Source organism: Arctopsyche grandis, chromosome 8 (genome assembly GCF_051622035.1).
Source record: "Arctopsyche grandis isolate Sample6627 chromosome 8, ASM5162203v2, whole genome shotgun sequence".
Lineage (NCBI taxonomy): Eukaryota > Metazoa > Arthropoda > Insecta > Trichoptera > Hydropsychidae > Arctopsyche > Arctopsyche grandis.
Window position 1 is genome coordinate 25,413,859 of NC_135362.1, and position 14,850 is coordinate 25,428,708.

Consider the following 14,850-nt stretch of genomic DNA (forward strand, 5'->3'; position numbering starts at 1 on the left):
CAAAATGGTCGCTATAATATTATATTGTTGCGTAGGGGTGGGTGGAGGATCCAAGTAAAAGGCCAACAGTCGTATCACAGCATTTATTGATGATTAAGGAGATACACGCATTGCCAATGCTCCGTCCAGAATGACATGATATCGCCTACGTACCGCCTTATAAAGGGTAGATCTCTCAGGGCGCCTAATCTGTTTACCTGTTGTATAGTCACGTATTCGGATATATATTTCCACGACATTGGGTCTTCCCGTACCGATTCTGAGAAATAACTAATAACGGTCATTGTTTAGCCTAAATGCACTTAGAGTCCAGATATAATCTTTGGAAGTAAGTGCATGCATTTAGTTAATCCGATAACAGATATCCGTTGGTTTAAATGCAATTCGCTCAATCCGCGGCGTACGTAACAATATTAATCTCAGTATAAATATCAAACGGACGGTATAAAAATAATAAGCTGTCAGTATGAAATTAATAACTGGTCAGAATAAAATTAATAATCGAATAAGAAAGAATGATATAACGGTTTGGTGATTATTGGTCACAAAGCGCTCGCCCAAAAGTCACTAAAATCTCTATAGCGGAACATCTGGCAGCCGAAAAATCCATCATACTTACGATAACTATCATACTGTAGGGATGGTTCGGTTATTACTAGTCAAATTTGAACCGGTCACAGGACAACCGGTCGCTCTAGATCGGTCACACGTGATCACCCGTCACACTAAAACTGGTCACACCCTAAAATCGGTCACGAGAAAACTGATTGACCGATTTTAGGGTGTGACCAGTTTTAGTGTGACGGGTGATCACGTGTGACCGATCTAGAGCGACCGGTTGTACTGTGACTGGTTCACATATGATAGTAGTCCGTTTACCGTAGGGATATATCGCATCGAGTGCTTATTCATTGTCGATGTCAATACACACGCATACTCTCCCGTCACACATGACGGTGTGACGCTTTGAGGCAACCTGTCAGGTCACACTGGTCATTTTTGGTCAATAAAGCATATGCTGAGCAATATTTAAACAGTTTTCTGTACGGCAATTTTCTTATGCGATGAATTTTCGTGCGACAGGAGACCCGTGCGTACGATTTTTGTAGCGGCGGTTATCTTGGTAGCAATTCACATTTGGGATGTAACTCGTTTACCGTCTGTCACATATTACATGTGTAAATTAATTTGATTCAATGGAAAAATTGAGCATATAGTTTAATAAGAATTAACTGGAAAAGGATGTAATTATTTAGTTTAATAATTGATTAAATAAAGCTATATTTTTCAACGCCAAACACACTCAAAACTTTTACTGCATATTTTCTAAGATGGAATAAAATAAACACAAATGCTTCAGTTGTCTGCCTGTAATACCGGTACTACGAGTCATCGGCCAGTTCGTACATAAATGTCAAACGATCGCCCGGTAATTTAGATTGTCATTGAATTTATATAATTTTTTTTACAAAAAAATCACACCAAATTACTACGTTCCTATTCTATATATTAAATAACAGAATTTCTTCATATTTCATTATATTTATTGATCGATTTGGTAATATTTTTTTAATCTTTTTGTACTATTTTTTTGCCACTTGAATACAGAATAATGATCTTGCAGATAATCTAATTTATTCTCAAAAAAAAAACAGCAAAAAAAATATTGCGCAATATCTTAATATTGTATTGAATTTAGATGATGTAGCTTAACAAGATATGTAATTATTTCTTCTATTCTTAAACTATACTGGCTCATTCCAAAAATACACATATTTAATATATTTTTATTCTTTCAAATTCACAACTTTTTTATTATTTCCCTATGTTCAAGCTTTTGGTTTTATAATTTGCCGAAAGTTAAAATCGACTTCAAATCGACTCATAAATTCTAAAATAATTTTATTGCGTACCATATAGTTATAGATTCCTTTTTTTTATTTGTTATTACATTGTGCAATATGTAGTTTGAAAAAAAGCTATATAAAAGATTTTATTTTTCTTAATATGTATTGTTATAACTTAATATGTATTGTTATAACTTAATATGTTTTTTTATATAGCATTAAATAACTAAGCCAAACAACAAAATATTTCATTAATATCTTTTCAACTGTTAAATATATTGATACATAAATTGATAAATTCGATAAATTTTATATTTCGATTGGAAATCAAACGATGAAATCTAATCTTCATATACATATGTATTATACAAATCAATTAAATTTTTACAACACAGTAAAATTATTTTATAATATTGTTAAATTGTCAGGTCTTTATTGATGCTATCTTTACCTTGTCGGTATACAAAGTTTATTATATAAAAGATAAACATTGCAGATATATCATAAATAAATTGTCATTTTTTAGAAAAGATCTTCCAAAAAGGTAAACAAGTTGGTCAAAGGCATGTCTTTACAAATTTTGATTCAAATTTTACTATGGATGAGGACACAGTTCGACACGCTCGTCGATTTCTTATTTTCGCTGTATTGGGATCCTAAAAAGGAGATCATTCCGCCGCTAGATAAGAATACAAAAGTCCTATTGGAAAGCGCCACATCGTTGGCGACCAAAATTAGAAATCGTCAATTGAAATCGGTAGACCTTGTCAAATTATTCATCGACAGGATCAAAGTGGTACGAAATTGAAATTATACTGAACTTTTTCAATATATATGTACAAGTATTTTCAAATTAAGTTACACATATTCTAGGTTAATCCCATAATAAATGCAGTCACGGATGAACGCTACGAAGATGCACTTAAAGACGCCAAGGAAGTCGACAAACTAATCGAGAGTGGAATCTCAGAAGATGTCCTCAAAAAGAAACCATTCCTCGGTTTGTACATTTCAGGTCACTTTGTACAAGTGGTGTATTCGTAAATTTCAGATTGATTTTGTAATTGAACCATTTTAAAGGCGTTCCATTCACGTCCAAGGAGAGTTATGCAGTTGCCGGAATGTTGCACACGATCGGCTTGGTTGCACGTAGGACTTGCAAAGCCGAAGTTGACGCCGAAGCCATTAAATTGATGAAGGACGCTGGTGCCATTCTCATCGCAGTATCGAATGTTCCGGAAGTCAATAAATGGTATGTAAATCAACTCGGAAAGGTTTTACAATCAAACTTTGCATATTGTATCAATCTAAATTTCAGGCAAGAGACCCGAAATATGCTCTTCGGACAAACTTGCAATCCTTATCATTGCGGCCGCACTGTCGGTGGCTCTTCCGGAGGTGAAGCTGCTCTCGTATCATCAGTGTGTTCACCCATTGGCCTATGTGAGTATTAAAACCTCAATTTTTGGTATATTGAATGACTACATAGGACAACATTAAGCAGTAAAGTCATTTTTTGAAGATTTTTAATTGGAATTTAATCAATTTTCCTTTACAGGCAGTGATATTGGTGGCTCGACGAGAATGCCAGCATATTATTGTGGCCTCTTCGGTCACCATCCGACTGCCGACACGACGAATATGCGAGGTATACTATGTTCGTTATCAAAATTTATGTCTCTTTGGGTATTTGTAGTCTTATCGAATGTATTTATTCAGGTGGTACGTTCCGTACTGGACTTGAGAAGAATACTATGGTGTCTGCTGGTGCTCTTGTGAAGCACGCTGAAGATATTGCGCCCTTGCTGAAAGTTCTAGCAAACGAAAAAGCTGATCTTCTCAAATTGGATGCTCACGTTGATCTGAATAAATTGAAGTATTACTTTGTTGATCGTGTCGGCGATAAGAGATGCAGCAATGTGCAGTTGAATGTTAAGGAATGCATGGATAAGTATGTTATTTTACCGTTGTTGATTGTTTTATGTATATATATATTAATGTCTGTTCTCTCCTGCTTTTTTACAAAGCTCTTCTATGTATATTTTTGTATCCTTTCAAGTAATTTTTTTATTCTTTCTACTACATATTCTATACTATATGCTACATTCGAAAACATGCATATATTTGAATGACAATTTTGTATTCAACAGCCATATGTAATCAACACTATTAGACATTTTTTGTTAGCTTCATTTAATATTTTCACAATGTTTTTGTTAATTCCCTCTAAATGAATGTATTTTATAATCACTTCATTTATAATTTAATTTTAGAGTTATAGAAAATTTATCAGAGACAGTTGCCGCTCAAAATCCACCAGTGCGAATACAATTAGAAGGCTTCCAATACATGTATAGACTGTGGAGATATTGGATGACTAAAGAACCAGCAGACTTTCCTTATCTTCTCGGTAATATGCAGAGTCGTGTCAACGGCTTGGTTGAACTATTTAAAAAGGCTAGTATTTCAACAGTTAAAAATTAATCACACAAATAATTCAATCACTCGAACCAAGTTTTTACATTACAGTTAGTCGGATGTAGCGAATATACTTTCGCCGGCATAATGGGACTGTTAGACTGTCAAGTTCTACCACAAGAAAAGGAAAGCTGGGCTTTACCCGTATACGACAAACTCAAACGTGAACTGCTCGTGAGTGTTATTTCTCCAGCATCCGTAGAATAAATCATTGCACCGAATTAAAATCTTATATTCGTAGGAAATACTCGGATCGGATGGAGTACTTATATTCTACAGTGCTCCGCAAACTGCTCCATACCACTATACTCCCATAGTACGACCGTTCAATTTTGGATACTGGTGTATATTCAACGCTTTGAGGTTCCCTGTTACTCAGGTTTGTCGACCGTTGTTGATTAGTCGATATATTGATTTGGAATGTGTACATATTGTGTTGTTTTTCAGGTGCCATTGGGATTGGACGATGAAGGCTTACCTCTTGGGATTCAAGTTGTGTCTGCTCCGTTCAATGACAGGTTGTGCATTGCCGTTGCGAAGCATCTTGAAGAATCGTTCGGCGGATATGTTCCGACTTGTAATACTATCTCCTAAATTTCAGATTGAAAATTATTCGAATGATAATTGTATTGGAGGCATTTTATATTGTCTTACATTACAATGTCATATTTTTGTGGTAAACTCATAGTATTTAGTACATATGTATGTATACAGTGGCGTCGCTAGGGGTGGTGTCACCCCTAACTCTGGTTGTAATAAAAACAAGCAAATATTTGAAAACATCAAAAATTTTAATATTCTCTTCAAAAATTAGCATGTTGAGAACCACTGATATTAGAAACTTTATAAAACACCCCCAGAAATCTTTAAGACGTACTTTAAGTAAAATAGTTTTAAAAACATCACGCAAATAAGCCAAAAAGTATTGGTATGTAATGAAAAGTATCGATACTTCGTATTAAAAAGATATATCTGTTAATTGTTATGACTTACAAGAGAGAAGCGCCAAAAAAGAAGCTAAGTTCTGTTTGTTTCTGTATTGAGTCTCTGTCTGACTGAATCAGTTAACCTTCTTACTGATTTATCAGGAATTCGAACAAAAGCCAAATATAGCTGCACCAGATGAATTTCGTGGTAGCTATATAAATACAGAAAGCTGTATATATACAAAAAGCTGTACATATACAGAAAGCTGTATATATACAGAAAGCTCTATATATACATAAATCTGTATATATACAGAAATTGCAATGAGGCGTGTAGCCGCTCGAGGACCGTCATACAATGAAAATGTCGAATTAGCGTTTTTCAATTTGAATAATTTGGTGTCACCTGGTGCAGACCGCACTCCCCGCACAGGCCTAGCGACGCTACTGATGTATATGGTTATGTTTAGTGTTAATTTCAATATAGCGGGGTATGGACTTAAGTGTTTCGTTTCATTTTTCATTGGTATTATTTATCATATGTGATTTGAAGCCTAATTTATTAAATATTAATTGTTTGGTCATGATGCTGTATACTACCAAGCATGAGTGAAAGAATTTCGAATTAAATATGAATTATTAAGATAACTTCCATTATTGATATTAGTTTATTCTTTGGCTTCAATAACTAGTTAAATACGTATATCAAAGTCAACATGAGTTGGCAACTTGTTATTGTTATTCGAATATATTATGAACGTGTTTGAAAAAATTTAAGGTGTGTTCGTCATTTTAAGCCTAAAATATTATATCAATGATCTTGGCAAGTTTTGAATAAATAACCAGCGCCGCCCAAGTCGAAATTATTCGACTTATATATATAAAATTTTCATCATTTATATAATTATGCATTATAATATATTATTTGTCCTTAGAAATTTTACTATTCTTATATGTACTTGGGTGATGGCGTGTATCGTTTAGTATTATTATAAAGCTTCGTTTCTATTCCCTATATATGTAGAAGACTGAATTAATGTATTGTCTTTTATAGTATAAGTGTTTTATTTATATTTGACCACTCAAATTATTGTATTGTATTGTATTTTTATATGCTCATATTATTCCTCGTTATTGAATCAGTGGATCTATTGAAATATTTGAAACAAACCTTATTTATAAAATAAAAAATTACTACTTCTATTATTGATGAATAAACTATTTTCGATGGTTAAAGGAATGTAAGTCAAGAAAGATAACATAACAAGAAGTCAAATTATTTTTTATACACATTTTCATTTTTTTTTATTCATAAAAAAATATATTATACATCCATTGGTGTTGTGATGTTGGACTTTTTATTGAATAACCGGCAGCAAAGTTCCTACACACTCTCCAAATCCTATTCTTTCATCTTTGTCGTTTTCACAATAACCTCTGAGCGTAACAGTGTCGAAGTCTTGCAAGAATTTCCTCTGTTGGCCGCCCTTCAGATTCACAGGTTTACTTCCCATCCACGAAAGCTCCAACATGGAACCGAACGAGTCCGAACTCTACAATAAAAAAAGCATAATTCATCATATTTCCCACATTGTACCGAAGTCAGAACTTGAACATTAAACCGACATCTCCGCTAATCGTTCCTGTAGCCATCAAATCCCCCGGATTGAGGTTGCATCCTGTGATTGTATGATGAGCGAGCTGTTGCTTAGAAGTCCAGTACAATGTTCTATAATTGCCACGTGAAATAACCGTTGGATATCCGCCTTTGGCTGAAAGATCAAACATTCCCGTATAATTAACCTTTGTTGTATTTTTTTATTTGTTTATTATTCAACACTCACGTTTCAATTCAATTTCTAATTTGATGTCGAAATTGTATGGGTCATCGTGTTTCAAATAATCAAACGGCTTCGGATCTTGCTCCATATTGGGCACGATAAACTGTTTTAAGGCTTCCATTGTAACCACCCATGGTGATATCGTAGTGCCTAGATTTTTTGCCGTGAACGGTCCAAGTGGTTGGTATTCCCACTTCTGAATGTCTCTTGCTGAAATTTCAGCATATAGAATAATTTATTACAAGTCTTAATGATTAATAATAATATATTAATTAGTCTTTAAGACTAATTAACAAATTTCTTATAGGAAAGGGTATTATAATTAAGAAAAAGCGGACAGGATGCATTCGTCCAAAAAAATGGTTTCACCACTGTCAACTTTTTTTTGCTCTCTAGCTTTGTAGGACAATAGTTTTGCGTAGTGGTAGGTTAAGCGACAAATCACTCAACGGTTTATAGTTTTTGATCGATGCAATGACACATGTATCAAATCATATAGAGTTCAAATTAACGTGTAAATTATGATCACTGCAATCGTTTGTAAAAGTCAGATCAATTATTTTGATAAATCTGCGGATTTTCACAAGCTTTTATTTAGTTTATAGTACCGGTAGTACCAAAAACTTGTTTTCGGTCAAATACCGATACCACCGGTATCGGTACGTTTTTGGTATTGTAATCCCTAGTGACGACAACAGAGTGTATTACCCATATTCGTTTTTTTGACAATGCTTTATATTGAGTAAAGTCCGTGAGTGATTTGTCGTGACACCGTAGGGGTGAGTGGCGGATCAAAATGAAAGGCCAAAGTCGCCTTTGAACAAAGGACAGGTTCCTCACCACAGCTTCCTCGATACGATTGTTTATCTAATTTTTAGGCACGTACGGATTCTGGGAAATAGCGGTAAATGCCGCAAGGCTTAATCCGAGGGTCTTCTTTGTCCACTTCCGAATGCACTTTAGGGGGCGTATAATCCCCAAATACAATTAACCGGTGCGGCTCCTCTTTCCCGCGCTACATTAGTAAAAAAAGGTTAGACAATAGTTAACCTTTTTTCTTGGGAAATGGAAACTCCACCGTCAAAGACTAATTATAACTAAGGAAAGGGTTAGGATGCTTTTTGCCCCAAAAAAAGGGTTCACTGGTATCAATTTCTATTGTCAATCTTTTTTTTGCTCTAGCTTTGTGGGACAATAGTAACTGACAATAGTTTACCCTTTTTCTTGGAAAATTGAAACTCCACCGCCGAAGACTAATTATAACAGATAAGTAAGTATTTAACTCACCGCTCCAATCATTCATGAGTACCATGCCGAATATATGATCATCGGCCGACTTAACATCAATTCTTTGGCCTAATTTTGTCGGTGGACCTCCAACGAAGAAAGCCATCTCCAATTCAAAGTCCATAGTCTTGCTGCTTTCGAAAATAGGATCACACTCTGAAATTTTTTTTATATAACATTTTTTTTAACAACATTGATGCTTTCTTGAAGGGTGTTAATAGATACCTTTGTGGAAGATGATTTATAATTTTTTGTTTTTATTTTGTGTTATATGTATTAGCAGTGTGCTATATAAATAAATAATAAAATGTGCGATTCTACATATATTGAACAAAAACATGATACAATTTGCGAACCTCCAAATTTGGCACCCGGAGGTAGAATTTGGCCGACCGGTCTATGAATCGATGTACCGGATATAACGACAGAGCTTGCACGTCCATGATAACCCACCGGAATATGTTTCCTGAAATAATACACAATGTATTCATTGAAGATATGTAAAATTATTGAGCTTTCTGAATGCACGTATATATTTACCAATTTGGAAGTAGAGGATTATCAACTCCTCTGAACATGATTCCGGTATTTGTTGCGTGATATTTTGATGAGAAAAAGTCCGTATAGTCTCCGATGGTTGCCGGCATGTGCATTGTGGCATCGGATTGCTTCACAAATGCTCTGAATTTATTTAAGAAATTAATAAATGAATACACATTTAATATTTGTTTTAATATTGAATCGTATACTTTTCTCTCAATTCAGTGTTATTTTGAAGTGTTGGATTGTCTTTGCTCAATAGGCTTTGGATTGTTTGTCTCGTTTGAATCCACAGCGGTCGTCCAAGAGACATAAATGAGTTGAGGGTGCTTTCCTAAGGATTGAAAATATATTTAGTGTTTTCAGCACTTATAATGTACTTGTAAATGTTTAATTTGTATACCTTAAACACATGCTGATGATGAACCAATAGTGGACTATCGAAGAGATGAGCTATTACATTCAAATCTAATATCAATTCACCGATTGCAACTCCGATGTGACGCTCAGACTAGAAGAAAAATTAATATGCATATATTTTTATGAATAACTGGATTGTGAGATGTTTATCAGATTAATTTTAGAAGTCCAAACTTTTGGTACGGGTTCAAAATTTTGATTTATAATGTCGATAAAGGGTTAAAGGTGTGAAGCATTAAAAATATATAGTAATATTTACATTTTTCGGCGATGTAAATACACCGTATGGTATATTCAGCATTGAAAAATCGCAATCTGAAGGAATTTCAACGAACGACTTCATTTTTTACTGATTTCTTGTGAAATGTTCTGATGGCGACGGATGTTGTTGTAGAAGTGAGACATGTAATCCTCAGGTATTCGATTATGCAAAAATGGCTCTGAATATATAAGATAATCAACAACTGGTTGCCCGTCTCCTACCCGAGCCAATGTCGCGTGAACTTGAACGATAAATAACCTCATGACATTTAACCAGTCATGTGGGAGTTGGGGTAATTTCAACTCGGCGATTTCGTTCAAAAATTAGAAAACTTCGAAAATACACTAAAAAGATATGTTTTAGTATACAAAAATGAATGCTCTAGCTTTTTCTGTAGACTATAACCTTTTTCCGAAAGTTAAATTTTTACAATTTTCACCCATCCGAGGATGCTTACTTCATTATGTAATACTAGTGGTTTTACCTGGCTTTGAACGGTATTTGTAACAAAAATCGCTTAAACATGTCTAATCTAATAGTAAACATTAATTTGTTTTTTTATTCCGGAACTGAAACAGGGAGTCCGGGTCCGGAACTGTAAAAGAAATTCGGAACCGGAACTGAAAAATGAATTAGGGACCTGAACTGAAACAGGAATCTGTAGGAATATAGCACGACTTGTGCAATTACGAATGAAAACCAGTGATCTCATCATCGATTCTGTACAAACATGCATAACTCAAGGGCCAACGTCCCCTTCGACCATTTGAGAAGAAAGAGTTCATCGCTTGATCGTAAAACGAACGAAACCCAACAGTGATGTCATCAGGAAACTGTAGCACGTGTCCTAAAAAGTCGTTTACGCGTGGCACACGACCCCATTCTCAAACGAACGATATCCTAGCGCTGACCCCATAGCTATAAGACACGTGCCTCGAAAACAGGTCAACACTTGTCTTGAAGAAGGAGACAAAGCATCTGCACACGGCACGCTTCAAGCCAGAACGTATATAAAGCGACGCACCAGCTCCCAACACCAGAGTGAACTTCTGGAGTTCAACCGGCTCACTTCTCCGAAGCTCAACCTCTTCATACATACAATAACCATTGTAACAGAAATACGGTTCCGGAACTGAAATAGGAATCGGGATTCGGAACTGAAACAGGAATCCGGTACCGGAACTGAAACAGGAATCCGGATCCTAAACTGAAAAAGTATTCCAGGAATGGAACTGAAATTGAAAACGGAATCAATTTGAATTGATTTCGATAGAAAATTCGATTTTTTCAATAGCATCACGGATGCTTACATACAAAATCTCTTTCAAAATTATATATTAGATATATAACTTTTGATGATGGGTCATTTATGATTTGTGGATGACAGTGAGCGAGTAAGAGTAAAAGGTTAGAGATAATAATGCTATGGAAATGTCGTCAGATAAATTGACAGCAGTTGGACAAAGAAAGTACTACATAGAATGGTATGATGGTATCTAGGAAGATGCAGAAGATAACAAGGCCAAATGATTTACAGAAAATATGTGGAACACGGTAGATGAAGATGTACAGGAATGAAAGTAGACTTTCATTCAACAATTAATGAAAATGTCGACGTTGATAATTTTCATCGTGTTGTTTTTGTGTTAATATTAACTTTTATGCAGCAGAGTCAACGCTTCAAAATACTTCATTAACATAAACTTGCCTTAATGTGGTCTATGTCTGGATTGTATTCATAATAATCAAGGTAATCCACTTATTATTCTTGTTTGTCGTGAAAACAACACATTTTTTAATAAAAGCAGTTTGATTTTTAAGAAAATACGAATACGAATAGCTGTTTATAAACACAATCTAGGTAAACATGTTTTGCAAGATTCCGATTTGTGTTTTATTGATTTTTCTTGTGAAGCGTTGAAAGCTGACCCTCTTTCGAGAATATGTACTTGATATGAGCCGTTAATTTGACACTATATCTGTTCGACTTTATTCACAAATTATCACTTATTTCAATTCAATGTGTCCAGAACCTCGGAAAAGCAGAATAAACGTATTACAGGCCACCAGTATTTCTGAATATTGTTAAACGCAAAACATTATATTGAATGTTTTGCGAAATTTTGCAAAACGAAGAAAGGTAACCTATGCCACTTAAAAATTTAACGGCTCATATATTATATATTTGTAGGGTTACGTCGATTTATAAGTAAAAATAAGAGGCCATGTCTTCATTGAGTATATTATGTATATATTTTGATAGTAAAATATAAGTTATTTTAATTTATAGACTACCAATACATATTCTACACTAATTGTTGAAACAAAAAATCTTATTTTTATTATGATTAAGAATTTAATAAAATAAATTCTATTTGCAATTACAGGCACTTTATCGTCCAATCAATTTGTTTCATAAAATAAGTCATTGTCATTGTATAATAAAATATTATCTAGAAAAAAATTATATAAAATAAAATAAAACAAATAAAAATAAGTTATTTTTTATTTTTTAAAAATAATAAAATTATAAGTATTGAAATGAAAAGAAAATTATAAAAAAAATCAAACGCACAACTAACACGTAATATATAATATAATAGTTAAGTAAATATATTAAATTAGACTTAAGATTTTTAATAAATGACGTATAAATTTTTCTGCGTGTTTTCTTGAACCGCTCATTTACAAAGTGTTGCATCAATTTGTGTCAGAGACGGAATCATGATTTTTAGTTTTCTTCTGTACGCTGGATCGTCAGCAATCGGGTTTTTGTTTAAATACACTGTAGCAATCTTCTTGTTGTTTTTCAAATAATCAATACTACTCCAGTCTGATATCAAATTGTCGTTGATCTGAAAAAAAAATCCAAAAACAACGTTAAATCATTTACAAAAACAACAACACTATCGAATGAAAACTATCCTTTACCCAAAATTCCTCCAAAATTTCCATATGACTGACGTTATTAATTTTAGCAATTTTATTTAAAGCTAAATCTAACGTCGTCACTAAAGTGTTCTTCGACAAATTTTCTATTACCGTAATTTGATTTTCGGACAAATATAACTGATCCAGCTTGATAAGCTTATCCAAATTTTCAATTTTAATCAAACGATTGTTTTGCAAGCTGAGGCAATCTAGATTCACCAATTTGTCTAAGTTTTGGATTTTTTCGATTTTATTCTTTCCCAAAAACAGCTGTTTCAAATTGACTAAGCCGTCGAGATTTTTTATCTCCTGAAAATTTAATAAACCTAAATAAATAAAAATAATTAAAGTAAACGCATTCGAATAAAATCAAAAGTCACACCCTGATTCTGTTGTCTCCCAATTCTAAGAGTTCCAAATTTGTGAGATGATCGATGTTTTTAATATTGCTGATCTTATTCGAATTCAAATACAGCTTCTTCAAACCCAACAACTTGTCGAGTCCTTTAATTTCCGAAATTCGGTTGAAAGACAAATCCAATATCCTACAAACATAAAAGCATTGCAATGGAAGTCTTTTCGTTATTATTAAATATCTTCAACAGATTAAAAAAACCTTACTCTAAATTGACGAGGCAGTCGAGATTTTCAATACACGTTATTTGATTATCATAAAATTCAAGTTCTACCAAAGTGGTCAACGTGTTCAGATTTTCTATTTTTTTTATTAAATTCCACCGTAGACATAGTCTGCAATCAAAAATAATGCAAAAATAAAATTAAATATCATTACAATACTGTCAAACATATGATGTTTATCTAGTATTGGAAGTGTTGATGGATGATGATGAAAGTTATGTCTTTGTGAGATAAAAACATCATTCATTGAAATAGGCTTAAAACTTTTCCCATTCAGTAGTGGATGCGAAGGTTTTTCAATGATGAAGAATCTGGAATAAAGTTCGATTCTATGATGTGTTAACCTTTCTAGTTTAGTGAGCGGCTCGAGGTCTTGTATTTTTCTCATTCGTCTGTGGTTCAAGTCTAGCTCCAGGGTTTCGGGATCCAACACTAGTGGCTCCTCGTCTCCGTCTTCATCGTCAGCAGCAGGAGTCGGTTCCCGAACATTGGGAACCACCACCACGGCCTGACGATCTTTTATCTCGTCGCTGGGAGGTTGCATGTCGTCTGGCTGCTGCTGGTCTGCCTCTTGCACGGATCCGTTCTTCTGCTGGTGACTCATCACCACAAATTCAATCGAACCTTCGAAGATGTGAGCACTTGAGCAGAACGCACGACGCACCGGCACGACTGGTTGACGTCTTTGGCCAAAATCCGACTAAACGTGTCACGCTTAATCTACACTGATTATTTTCCAATAAAAACACATATCTCCTGTGTTTTAATCAAGATATTGTAAATTTATACATTGCTATCAATTTAAATGAATATGGGTAGGGGAAACACCGTCGTTGGCCATTTGGAAGTTAATAAAAAGAGTACTTTTTATGCCTTCGATGGTCTTTCTGTTCACTATAAATTAATAGCAATACACTAATAGTCAACTGTTGCTAATAATTTAATGTGGAGATTGGACGATCAGTATTCGTTGACCATGGATAAGCAACAATTATCATTTAATCAGCAATCGGGATTCAACTGCCTGTGAGCGAACTGCGTTTAACAGGCAATAAGGTCAAGTATGTTTAGTATAAGAAGTCCGCGGATTGATTCGTTGACCGACGCAAGTCTGAGAGGTTCAAAATGCAACAATAACATATTTACTGCATATTTGGAAGCCCCTCTTTACATTCACGCAGCGGTAAACGGATTATTTCACACATTGTGACCGAGCATACGACAATGGTTGCCACGAAAATTGCGAATACAGAATATCTGGCACTGGAGTTCTAGTTTGCGTGTGTAATTCTCGATGGATGCAATTTCCGGGTGCCAGATGTTTCGTGGTGGAGATTTTAGTGACGTGTGTGAGATCGCTTTGTTCGAAATAATCACCAAGCCCCACGCAGCAATATATTGTTTTGATTCATGTGATCGACAGTAATAGCGTTTCCTCTACCATTGAAATTACGAATGTTCTCATTGGCGTTATAATATTATTATTTTGTAACTTAACAAAACAATCAAAGACTGTAGCCTTTTTCATTAGAAAACTCATAATTAACTTTATATCAGCGAAAAAAAATTACGATTATTTTACGTTAATTAAGATTTTATTATACATAAGTATATTGTAATATAAAATTATTTTAAGAATAAAAATAAGGTGAATTTTCTTATAAAATAAATATTCTAAG

General features: G+C 34.2%; 4 protein-coding genes across 4 annotated transcripts in view; 1 reads left to right on the forward strand and 3 right to left on the reverse strand.

The window, feature by feature from the left end:
• LOC143915157 (uncharacterized) overlaps nucleotides 1-14,850 on the reverse strand; it is a 510,169-nt gene that overhangs the window by 118,294 nt on the left and 377,025 nt on the right. The window lies entirely within an intron of this gene.
• On the forward strand, nucleotides 1,369-6,597 carry LOC143916019 (fatty-acid amide hydrolase 2). Its single transcript, XM_077436874.1, has 11 exons — nucleotides 1,369-1,429; nucleotides 2,374-2,643; nucleotides 2,721-2,847; nucleotides 2,928-3,099; nucleotides 3,166-3,290; nucleotides 3,406-3,495; nucleotides 3,567-3,798; nucleotides 4,121-4,304; nucleotides 4,377-4,499; nucleotides 4,567-4,704; nucleotides 4,773-6,597. The coding sequence occupies exons 1-11, from the start codon at nucleotides 1,412-1,414 to the stop codon at nucleotides 4,917-4,919; spliced, it is 1,626 nt and encodes a 541-aa protein (XP_077293000.1). The 5' UTR covers nucleotides 1,369-1,411; the 3' UTR covers nucleotides 4,920-6,597.
• Nucleotides 6,303-9,879, reverse strand: Faa (fumarylacetoacetate hydrolase). The gene is made up of 9 exons (XM_077436875.1): nucleotides 9,599-9,879; nucleotides 9,323-9,430; nucleotides 9,129-9,253; nucleotides 8,920-9,060; nucleotides 8,736-8,845; nucleotides 8,380-8,535; nucleotides 7,096-7,302; nucleotides 6,878-7,023; nucleotides 6,303-6,804 (listed from the first exon to the last, which is right to left on the reverse strand). The coding sequence occupies exons 1-9, from the start codon at nucleotides 9,680-9,682 to the stop codon at nucleotides 6,610-6,612; spliced, it is 1,272 nt and encodes a 423-aa protein (XP_077293001.1). The 5' UTR covers nucleotides 9,683-9,879; the 3' UTR covers nucleotides 6,303-6,609.
• On the reverse strand, nucleotides 12,091-14,636 carry LOC143915901 (uncharacterized). The gene is made up of 9 exons (XM_077436722.1): nucleotides 14,593-14,636; nucleotides 14,383-14,529; nucleotides 14,218-14,336; nucleotides 13,998-14,065; nucleotides 13,516-13,871; nucleotides 13,154-13,282; nucleotides 12,915-13,077; nucleotides 12,533-12,841; nucleotides 12,091-12,456 (listed from the first exon to the last, which is right to left on the reverse strand). Exons 1-9 carry the CDS (start codon nucleotides 14,634-14,636, stop codon nucleotides 12,283-12,285), a joined length of 1,509 nt encoding a protein of 502 aa, XP_077292848.1. The 3' UTR covers nucleotides 12,091-12,282.